Raw genomic sequence first — 11,869 nt, 5'->3', positions numbered from 1 at the left:
TAGTGATAGTAAAAAAAAAACCCACCAAAAATACAAATGTCCACTTTTTAGGTTTTTAGTCTTGCTTTTCGTGTGTGATTAATGGTTTTTCATTATCTTATGTGCAAATTGCATTGAGAAGCTGGTTTAGGAAGTGATTAATGACTTAATATTTTTTTTAAAAAATAATGAAGGTGAAATGTAAGCTGAGCTGTGAGGGGTTCAATTGCTCAATAGCACCACCGCCCACTTCATAGAATCAGTTGAAGAACTGGAAGGCGCCAAAAAGGTCCTCTAGTCCAGCCCCTGGCAATGCAGAAATTGCAATTAAAGAATCAGCTAAAGACCAGGCCTCTCAGAAAAAAGGGAAAGTAGTGCCTTTGCCAACCAGGGGCTGATAGGAATTGCAGTCCAAAACATCTGGAGGGCATGGAGTTGGTGAAGGCTGTACTGAATGGAGATGAAGCTAACTAAAAAAACCCGAAAGTTAGACTTCATACAGTAAGGAAAAAATACGGAGGGTGCTATCCTACCAAATCATCGTCTGATTGACTGCTAAGTTCCTTAATTCAGTTTATTTCAGTGTTTGTCCTCTGAGGAGTGGCTGACATTGGCTGCCCCCCCCCCCGAAGCAGCACTGGGGAATCATGGGAAGATTGCAGAAGGATGCCAGGGGGCCGGTGTGAGGGGTGGGCATAACTGGGTGCATGCCAAGACGCGCTGCCTTGAGGGTGGGGGGTGGGCACTGGCATTGTCTGGAGCTCCACAGTTTTGCAGATCCTCCTCCTCCTGCCTCTTTCATCTGCCTTTCCATCAGTTCCCTCTGGGCAGTTGTGCAGCTTTGTGTGTGAGAGAGAGGGTGGGCGTGGGAGAGCTTGGACAGCCATCTGCCAGGGATTCTTTAGCGGCGATTCCTGCATTGCAGGGGGTTGGACTGGATGACCTTTGGGGGACCCTTCCAACTCTACAGTTCTACGATTGGGGGTGGGGAACCTGATGAAGGCTCCCTTGCTCAACTCCTCTCTCCCCCAAAAATAAAACCTGGCGCTGATGATGTATGGACACCCCACCCCAAAGAAATGTGAGTGAACAAGGGGCTGGACCATTTCGCTCCCCAAACCACTCCGCCCTGCTTCTGTTTCTGCTGAGGATTCCCAGCCCCACCTGCCTCTCTCTCCCCACCCCCAACTCCCCAGTGTCCTCCTTGCAATGACTGCCTCATGCAGGTCTGCTGATTCAAGGAGGAGGGTGTGGGAGCCATCATCCATCACGCTCCCTGCGCAGGAACAGGCGGATATAAACAGAAGCTTGCTCAACCCACTCTCGTCTGGGAACACACCAGCGAAAGGTGGCCAGGGGCTGCTTCTCTTCCTTGTCCCGGCTGAAACAAAGCAGGTTTAAGCCACCCTCTGCAGGAAAACAAGGAACGGGCATATATTGCCAATTCACGTCCTAGTTCAACTGTCGAGATTGCCATTTGCGAGAGCCTTTTGTTTGAGAACCTGCATTCAGCATTTGGGATGGAATGGGGAAAATAATAATAATAATATTGCATCACATTGCATAGAGTCAGTGGCGGTGTAGCTGTTAAGAGTGCTGGGAGACCAGGGTTCGAATCCCTAATCAGTCACGAAGCTCACTATTTGTGACCTTGCCTCTCAGCCTGTCCCACCTCACAGGGTTGTTGTGTGAGGATTAAACCGGAGAGCCATGCACACCACTTTGAGTTCCTTGGAGAAAAAGGCGGGATATAAATGCAATAATAACATGGGGAAGAGTGCCTCTGATCATGTGCTAAGTGTACTGTAGACACACATGTATGGAGCTCACAAAGTTTCATCCCCCCCTCCTTTTCATTTCCTAAACAGCCTCGGTCCAGTATATCTGAAGGAGCGTCTCCACCCCCATCATTCAGCCCGGACACTGAGGTCCAGCTCTGAGGGCCTTCTGGCAGTTCCTTCACTGCGAGAAGCCAAGTTACAGGGAACCAGGCAGAGGGCCTTCTCGGTAGTGGCACCCGCCATGTAGAACGCCCTCCCACCAGATGTCAAAGAGAACAACAACTACCAGACTTTTAGAAGACATCTAAAGGCAACCCTGTTTAGGGAAGCTTTTAATGTTTGATGCATTACTGTATTTTAATATTTTCTTGGAAGCCGCCCAGAGTGGCTGGGGAAGCCCAGCCAGATGGGCGGAGTATAAATAATATATTATTATTATTATTATTATTATTATTATTATTATTATTATTATTCCTTGCTCTTAAACCTTGCTCTCAACCTCTCACTCCAGAACCTCTTATTTTGAGAAACAAAGCCCCGGGCTTAATTTGATGCATTTTGTAATCCATTTCTGATATAACACTGCTCAGTCCTGGAATGATAAACAGACGTAGACAGTTGCCTTTCTGCCTCTCACGCTTACAGTGGGACCCAATCCACCAAGTCTTGCTTCAATTCACCCATTTAGCTCCTGTTGTCATTCGTTATATAATTGTTGACCCCAGTGCCACTTCCTCCTCAAAGGATAAAGGTTGGCTGCAGTTGAGCCATATCTCACCTCACCCTGACAACAAGCAACGAACTTTGAATTCAGGAACTTCCCGTAACCCAGAGTAAGGATTTTGGCCCGCAAAGCATCTTACACACATACAAAACACACACAAAATGTACGAATAGCTTGACTGCGGTGGTAGTTCGGGGATGGGGAACCCTTTTCATCCCAAGGGCCTCATGTCCCCAGAAACCTTCCAGGGGCCAGATGCCAGGGGTGAGTGGGGCCAGTAGCGAAAGTGGGTCGGGCAAAGAATGAAGATGTTTACCTTTGTACAGTCAGGTTGTTTCCACTCACACACCTCTCTTTTCTACTTCCAGGCAACGAAGAAACACGCTCAGAGTTCAAGGACACACTCCAGTCAGGCCAAAACCCTCAAGGAAGGCATGAAGGTGGCCTGGGGAGAGTCCCAAGGGCCAGAAAGAGAGGCCTGGGAGCTGTATTTGTCCCCTGGGTCTGAGATTCTCCACTCCTCTGACTGAGCATCTGTCTTCCAAGAGTGGCAACTGAGGTGCCTCTGGGAAGTTTCCAAGTGCAGCATGACAGTGATGGCCCATCCATCAGTGTTTATTCCCAGACATCTAAATATTCAGAGGTAGACTGCATTTGTGCATGCATGCTCCATTTTGGCATCCTGGGTCCTCTTGGCCCAGTGGTAGGTTCTGCATCCCACAAGCAGGGTATGAGCAAACATCTGGTACTCAAAACTATCCATGACAAATAGTGACATTCATCTGTTTAATTATCTGTCGTGTCCAATAGCCTCCTTTCCTTCCCCTGTCCACACTGTATTTTGTCTAAATTTTTTTTCTCTCACCTCCCATCATGTGGCAGTGAGTCCCTCATGTTAATTACACCTCCTGTGGAGAATGACACCTTTTTGCTACGTCCTGAACCCCTTGCAAACTGACTTCCTTTGGGCGGAAAACATTCCTCAGTCATCTTCTTACAAAGCTCCAGTTTTGCTTCAAACTGGACATTCTGGCAGCTCAGCCTTCGCCAACCTGGTGCCCTCCAGATATTTTGGAGTACAACTCTCATTAGCTGCAGTCAGCACAGTCGATGGTCAGGGACGATGGGAGTTGTACAATGGGGGTTGTAGCAGGACATCTGGAGGGCGCAGTGGCTGGGAAGGCTGCAGTGTTTTATGCCCTATGGATGAGACCCAAAGGCTTTTCACTCTACAACCCTTAACTTACTGTAAAGTCCTCAGAATGCCACCTCCCCGATTGAGAGCTGGATTATGGCTGCTGCAAGCTAGCAAAAATAAGACCTGCATTTTCTAAATCCTTTGTGAAAGCTGGTGGGTACTGTACACCAATTTCTCTCCCCTGCATCAGAATACTTCATCATAGCCACTCAAATTTATGATTTCTAAATTGTTTGTAAAACAGGGCCAGAATACGTCATCATGGACACTCAGAGCTGCAATTTCTAAATCATTTTTAAAAGGTGGTGGACAGCGTGCACCGATTTTTATCCCTAGCGTTGGAATATTTCATTGTGGACACTCATCATTGTACTCTGCTTATAGTACTGGGTGAGGGTTTGGGTTCCCTAAATTCCCCAACAGTTAAACTTTTGCTTTAGCACTGCGGCCCGCACAACACAAGCAAACTGTGCAGGTGAGGGGGGAGTGCTATGAAAAGATCCCCACATATCCTCTTGGACAGAGGAGATCCTCTTGGTAGTTCTACAGCCCTCAGAAGTTTGGGGTGGTAACCCCAGAGGGCATTTTTTTTATTCTGCATAATTCTCCCCTCACCAAACACACATACACAGAAGTGCCTCTGGCCCAATGACTGTATAGCTTTCATTGTAAGCTGAAGATGCACACTTTTACCCTGACCTTTGACACCCAAGAGATGCGGGTGGCCCTGTTACAGGTGCCACATAAGGCCCCCTCTGCATGTGCATTAAATTGATATTTGAGTATTGCAGCCCCAGAACTCTGGAATTCCTTGCCTCTTGACACCTCCACTGTACTCTTTTCGGCGACTGCTAAAAACATTTTTGTTCAGACAAGCCTACCCAGACATGTAGAATGCAAGTGCATGTTTTATTCTGTTTTGCATTTATTGCTAATTTTCTTTTGAATGTTCCAAAGAGTTGATTTATGGTTTTCACTGCTAATTTCATTGATTTATTCTTTTTGCAAACTGCTTTGAGGATTATTGTTTTTATAAAAATCAAGAGGTATATGCATTTTGTGAATTAAATAAATATTTTCAGGCAGACCCACCATTTTCTTCTGATTTTGAATTCTTATTACTGGTTTTAGTATTGTATTTTTTCACCATGGGATCTCACAGTGGAGGGCAACTAAGAAACCCAATTAATAAAGACAATGACAACAGCAGCAACAGCAATAATAATAGTAAAACAAAGTTGGAGCAAAAGAACAACAGGGGAGCTCTGGAAGTGTGGCCAGCCCAGCTTGCCGTTCCAGGAAGAATGGAATTTGCCAGTCCTGGATTGTCAAGTACACCAGAGTTTTATTGGCGCGAAGAAAGTGGGATGGGGGACAAAAGAGAGACAGAAAATACCACATAACTTAGCATATCACAAAGCAAAAGAGGGAAGCAAAATTGCGTTCTTGCATGTGTAACAAAGTTCACCACCACCAACATTGTGTCTCCTTTCCAGAGGAGGGTTGAGGGGGAAAAGGTGACAGGGATCCACCGCAAGTCAAGGTGAATTTTACTTGGCTTAAGCTGCCATTGGTGGCAGATGCTGACCACCGCTGGGCATTCTCAAGGAGCCGGACTTGCTGGGCCACTTGTTCCCTTGCGGCAGAAGGGAACTCGCTCTGAAGGGCAGGAGGGCGTGACGAGGCAAAGGCTGTCGGCCATCTTTACCCCTCAGCTCGGCAACCTACAGCGAGCTTCCCCGCCTCAAGAATATGCCTCAGGTGCTCAGACGCAGCCTCTCTCTTTTTGTTTTGTTTTGGTTTTTTGCCTCATAGCAACTGCTTTTCTTCAGCAGGACTGTTTGTTTTCTCTTGGATTTCTCTTCATTGCCTCGGGGCAAGATATGGCAGCGTGGACTCTTTCGAAACTAGTCCCTGAAGAGTAAAGAGAGAGGAGGAGGTCTGCAGCCACTAACCTTCTGCCATTTTGCTGACGGAAAAAGACTGGCTGTTTTTGAGACTGGTTCAGCCTCCTTCTGTGTCTTCCCCAAAGTGGTCTATTTTATCTTCCCAAAGCCTGTTTTCTTAACAACTACCGACCTTCATTGGATCTTTTCCCAACACAAATCGGCTCAGGAACAGACTCGGGGGGGGGGTCTCTTTCTGCGCCAGAAAATTATCACAGCCCTCCCCCACCCCTTGATTGGTTTCTCAAGTTACCCCTCTATGGAAAACAAAAAAACCCAAACCCACACAAAACAATCCATGGTAGAGAAAATGGAGGCCTAACACAAGGCTGGAACGGCATGAGGCAGGCCATCTGCTAGGAATCTCCCAGGCCTATACAAACCGTCGGTGGTTATGTCCTGGCCCCATGACGGGAGCGAGAGGCAAAGTTTGAGCCATGGGGTTTGGGGGTTCAGTCTGCCAGGTGTTGGGTCGAAGTCCAATAAGGGAAGCAAGGAGTGTTCAGCTCAAAGGCAAACAACATCCACACAAAAAAGGAGAGGACGACGGAGGTAGCCAAGTCCATTCCTCTCCTGAGGATGACTTTCAGGTCCTCAGGCGCAAGTCCAGTCCCTAAAGGTCAAGCTGAGCAAAGTCTCTGAACATCTATTCTCCCTCTCAGCGGCTGCTCTTTCCTGGAGGAAGCAAAGGTGAGGGTCAGGAGGGTCCCGGTGGGCACCTCAAACTTCACCCTCCAACAGGGCTGCCCTCCCACTTCACACGTAGTTCTTCTTGTCGTAGCTGGTTGCTATTGACCTGGGTGCTGCAGTGTAAGCCACATTGGTGGGTCTGTACTTGTCCTCCTTGGGGGGGCAGGAGCAGCAGAGCAAGGCGCCCCCAAAGAGAAACAAGGCGGCGGCTGCCCAGCCGATGTAGAGAGCCGCTCCCAGCTCTCGCTTCTGGGGTTCGGGAACCAAAACGTTGTAGAATTCGCGGATGATTGTGTTGGCCGACCAGCAGACCGGGATGAGGGTCACGACGCCGGCCAGCAGGAAGATCGCCCCGGAGACAATGGTGACTTTGGCCTTTACAGACTCTTCCTCGATGCAGCGGGTGCACTGAGCCCCGGTAAGGAAGAGGAGCACCCCGAATGCCCCAAGGACAATGGCGATGACTATCAGGGCTCGGGCGGCTTGGATGTCTGCCCCCAAAGCCAGCATGGAGTCATAGACCTTGCATTGCATCTGGCCGGTGCTCTGGACCACGCAGCTCATCCACAGGCCCTCCCAGGTGAACTGAGAGGTGACGATGTTGTAGCCGAGGAAGGCGGTGACTCTCCACATGGGCAGCCCGCAGCACAAGATGGAGCCCACCCAGCCCAAGAAAGAGAGGGAGATGCCCCCGATCTCCAGGCCCATCGACATGTTGTTGCCGCTGCGGAGTCAGTCGCTGTTTCTCCAAGCACAGTGTCGCGGTGGCGGACTGTTGCTCGCTTGGTTTCGGGCAGAGCCTTTGAGGAACCCAAGCTCATCAGGGTTGATTTATAACAGTTCTGCAGCCAGGGCGGGGTGTGTTAGCTCAGGCAGGGGCGTGGCGTCCCTAACGGACTCTCAACATGCCCTTTCCATGCTGTGAACATCCTCTTTCTGCGTTTGTTTGTTTGTAGAAATGGCATGCGTGAAAGATGGCGCTTTGCTAAGGAGGGCAAAGCTGGAAACGGGCCCTGAATTCCAGCTGGTTGCTTGCCGTGACGATCTGGCTAGCAGGCGAGGGCAGGACCCATTTGCAGCAGAAGGCAGAGGCCATACCTGTCGGGGGGGGGGGCTCGTGGGTCGTCCTTTGTTGAACCTCAGCTTCAAAGCGGATGTTGCTAAAGGTGTGCTTCTGGGCTGATTCATGTTGTCATGTGGCTCCCAGAGCTACTGATCTATCAGGGACATCTTTTGCCTTGTGCTAGAAGACAAGCAACTTGAAGCCCTCTTCAGACATGGGTGCAAATAGAGAGAGGTGCCACATCGGCCATTGGCAGGCGGTAGGAAGCCCCTCACTCATCTCGGCTTCCTATATAAATCAGAGGTGGGGAACCTGAGGCCCACCTTTCTGGCCTGCGGGACTCTCTCCATGCCCACTACCTCACCTGCCTTGTTCCATGCTCCCCTTGAGTACTTTTTCCAGGCTAGAATGCATCCTTGAACCGTAATCATAGCTCCTGTTTGCCCAGATAGACGATGGAGAGATGCAGAAACCTCTGATTTTGTCTGGCTGGACCGTTGCAGACAATACAACGTTAAGAGTTGCACCTGTTGTTCTGCCCACATTTGCCTCTAGTGATCATACCCAACATGGGCATGTGACTATGGAAAGTGTCCTACAAGGGGATGTTCCCCTTGAGTTTGAAAAGTTCCCCCACCCCTGGTACTCTGGTTAAGAACTTAATTCGTTCTGGAGGTCCGTTCTTAACCTGAAACTGGTTACCACTAGTGGTACCAAAACTAGGTACCACTTTAGCTAATGGGGCCTCCCACTGCCGCCCTATGGCAGTGATTTCTGTTCTCATCCTGAAGCAAAGTTCTTAACCCAAGGTACTATTTCTGGGTTAGCGGAGTCTGTAACCTGAAGCATCTGTAACCTGAAGCGTATGTAACCCGAGGTACCACTGTATATATATTGCCAGCTTCATCCTCTTTTTGTCTGTCCTACAGAGCCTGTTGCACTGAGAGATCCTTTCGCACAAGGATGGGGAACCTCCAGATGTTGCTGGACTCCATCTCCCACCATCCCCTGCTATTGCTCATGCTGGCTGATGGGGGTTATATCTGGAGGCTCAGAGGTATTCCCTGCCCTGCCTTTAAACATTAAAGCGTTGGACTCAATAAGATTTCAAAGCATATGACCTTAATAGATGGCCAATAAATAAAGGTCCATATTTACATCATATGCACACCCACATGGATAGTGATACCGGTACTTTCTTTTTTTAAAAAAGCTAAACTGGTCAGAAGTCAGTCTCTGATTGACTCACTCACCGAAGGGCATCAGAGCTGCCAAGGGAATTTCCCAAAGGCTAGAAATCTCACGCACACATATAATCCCTGATTATAGAAAGCCTGGGGAATGAGACACCTTTATGGACCCCAAATGGCCCCTCAGTCCATGGGATGCAGACGCAGAAAAGATTTCCCTTCACACACCACACCTAGGGAGCATTTGCAGTGGCAGAAAAATCCTGAAACAGCAACCACATATCACAGAATAGGGTCGCAGCGGTATGGGTGTCCCCCCCCCTCCATGCATGCTATGGTAAAGGACCACAGTTCAGGGCAATAGGGTGCCTGCTTGGCATGCAAGAGGTTCCAGGTTCAAGGCCCAGGTATGGATGGGCAAAATCTGTCCATTTTAGTTTCTCTAAGATTTCCCCCAATCTTCAGATCTCCACATTGGGGTGCAGATTTCTTTTTCTTTTATTAAGCTGCATTTCCAACTCCCCAAGGAGAAGGGAAGTTGGCACCTCGAGATGAGCACAAGACAATTTACATTTTTTTAAGTGCCTAAAAACTGAGATAGAACAGATGTATGATGGAATGCATAGGAATATAAGAAGCAGCTGCTGGATCAGGCCAGTGGCCCATCCAGTCCAGCATCCCGCCCTCGCGGCAACCAACCAGATGCCCCAATGAGAAGCCCACAAACATGACCTGAGCACAACAGCAATTCTCCCTAGTTGTGATTCCCAGTTCGTATTCAGAGGCATGCCTGCTTTGACAATGGAGGAAGGACATAGCCATTGTGGCTAGTAGCCATGGGAAAGAAACTAGGTGATCTATGGTCCATCCCCAGCTCTAAGAGACAACTGGCTGACCATTCTTGGAGTCAAGCATCCTGGACCACAAGGCTTTTCCTGCTCTGCCCTGGAGTTTATGTAAGTGACGATGACCTCTGCAGCAGCCTTGTTTAACAAAGCAGCCCAAGCAAAGACTGTTTGTTTGCAGTTGCTTTTATTCTATCCTTGAGTACATATTCCCAGGCGGTTTCTTATCAACAGTTTGGTTTCTCTATAGCTTCGTTGCCTCCTTAGGACCAGGAAACAGAGAGGAGGCGATGAACCATGTCCATTTTTCTTACGAGGTTGAAACCGTTCCCTCTCCCCACGTCAACTTGTTGGAGGTGGGGAACCAGGAAGTGAGTGAGTTTCACCCTCCGCATCACATGGCCCAGAGTTTTATGGAAAGGCCGAGCAATACCTTATAAAAACCTTTTACAGTCTGGGGCATAAGGGATAGTTTTCTAAATAGGACAAAGGTGTTTTTCAGCCAACATTTATTGGATGAAAATAGGGACGTCCTACTAGTTCATACCCTCCAGCATTTCTCTGATGAAAATAGGGACATCCTGCCATACCCTCCATCATGTCTCTGGTAAAAATAGGGGTGTCCTAAGAGAAAGCGGGACATTCTGAGATCAAATCAGAAACTGGGATGAATCTGGGAGTGTCCCTAGAAAACAGGGATGCTTGGAGGGTCTGCTCACCCACAGAGCCTGATATATTATGTCATGTGTGGGACAAGTGTATGGTGGTTGGTGTGGGGAATTCAATACAATTAATTCATGGGCCAAACTGGACCCTGGCCCTTTTCTGGTGGACCAATGATTACCAGCTGGGTGTTGTGGTTCTCGTTGGTTGGGATGGGTCTTTGTCAGACCCATGTATGCGGTCATCTTAGACTTGGGACTTAACGGTCTTATGGGGCCCCTCCCTTTAGAAGGTGTATGGCTTCACTATATATTTATATCAATTGTATACCACTTGAACAGTCATGGTTTCCCTCAAGGAATCCTGGGAACTATAGTTTGCTATGGGTGCTAGGAATTGTCAGGGGATTTTTATCTCCCTCACAGATCTACAATTCTCAGAGTTGCCTGGGAAGAAGGATTGACTGTTAGGCCAGTTTAAGTCTATGGAGTGGACGTGCCCTTAGGTCTCCTGAGGAGACCCTGCGGTTGTTTCATGACCTGAGGATCATTCCTCGGTAGTAACACTGAAGCATGTCTCCTCAGTCACCGCACACACCCCTCTGGAACGCCCACCCTTGAGTGGGGCGTGAGGCAGAGACAGTCATGACCTTTAAACACTTCTTACAAACTCGTATGTTTACCCAAGCTTTCCTGGACTCTGACTCTTCCTTTTTTCTACATGGCTCAGTTTTTATTTGAGATATATGCAGTGGTGGTTTCTTAATCTTATTCTTAATCTGGTTTTCAAGGTAATTGCATTGGACGTTACTTGCATTTTAATTGCCGCCATTGTATCTTTTATTGTAAACCGCTGGGATATTGCAATTATTTGAAGCAGTATCATTTTTAAAAATTGAATAAATGCATAAATAAGTAAAGCTTCCAAATGCAGTAATTGTATTGGGGGGGGGCTCATTCTCAGTCTGCTGAACAGAGGCCCCAACCTTTGCCCGAAAGTCCCACCTTGATGGCCCCAATAAACAAGCATCTTGTGAGATGCTTCTGAACGCTGCTGAGCAAGTGCGTGCTTAGCATAGGTCTCTTATAAACTAACCTCCTCCGAGGCGGTGAATTATTGCTCTGTAAATTTATAAGACACCAATGAGACCTTAGGGAATTCCAGAAAGGATGGGGAGAGAAGCACAAATGAGGCTAAAGTGATCCTATCCTTGACTCTCGGTGGCTTATTGCTGCTTCAAACTAAGGTCACATCCACACCATACCTTTAGCAGGTATGGCTTCCTCTGAAGAATCCCAGGAGCTGCAGTTTGTTAAGGGTGCCGACTTCACAGACCTACAGTTCCCAGTATCCAAACTACAGTTCCCAAGATTCTCCATGACTGTTAAGAACAGCCTTCTGGATCAGGCCAGTGGCCCATCTAGTCCAGCATCCTCTTCTCACAGTGGCCAACCAGATGACCATAGGAAACTCTCAAGCAGGACCCGAGCACAAGAGCCCTCTCCGCTCCTGTGGTTTCCAATAACCGGGATTCACCTGCTTCTGACTGCCAAGGCAGAGCACAGCTGTCATGACTAGTAGCTGCTGGTAGCCCTATGACCCTCTATGAATTTGTCCAGTCCTCTTTTAAAGCCATCCAAGTTGGTGGCCATCGCTGGCCCCTGTGGAATTGAGTTCCATAGATTAACTATGCAATGTGTGAAGAAGTCCCTTCTTTTATCTGTCCTGAATCTTCCAACATTCAGCTTCATTGGCCATGCCATGGTTAATTTTATAAGCTTCTCTCATTT

At 48.2% G+C, this 11,869-nt stretch overlaps 1 protein-coding gene across 1 annotated transcript; it reads right to left on the bottom strand.

The window, feature by feature from the left end:
- Positions 1-4,817: 4,817 nt before the first annotated feature.
- On the bottom strand, positions 4,818-7,171 carry LOC128402835 (claudin-3-like). Its single transcript, XM_053367233.1, has one exon. It carries the CDS (start codon positions 7,030-7,032, stop codon positions 6,385-6,387), a length of 648 nt encoding a protein of 215 aa, XP_053223208.1. The 5' UTR covers positions 7,033-7,171; the 3' UTR covers positions 4,818-6,384.
- Between the last annotated feature and the right edge of the window lie 4,698 nt (positions 7,172-11,869).

Source organism: Podarcis raffonei, chromosome 15 (assembly GCF_027172205.1).
Source record: "Podarcis raffonei isolate rPodRaf1 chromosome 15, rPodRaf1.pri, whole genome shotgun sequence".
Classification (NCBI taxonomy): Eukaryota; Metazoa; Chordata; class Lepidosauria; order Squamata; family Lacertidae; genus Podarcis; species Podarcis raffonei.
Note: the sequence above shows the minus strand (reverse complement) of the source record. Positions and strands in the feature narration are given on the sequence as shown.

Coding starts and splice junctions, on each gene's coding strand:
- LOC128402835 (XM_053367233.1), bottom strand. CDS start 7,032: ATGTCGATGGGCCTGGAGATCGGGGGCATCTCCCTCTCTTTCTTGGGC.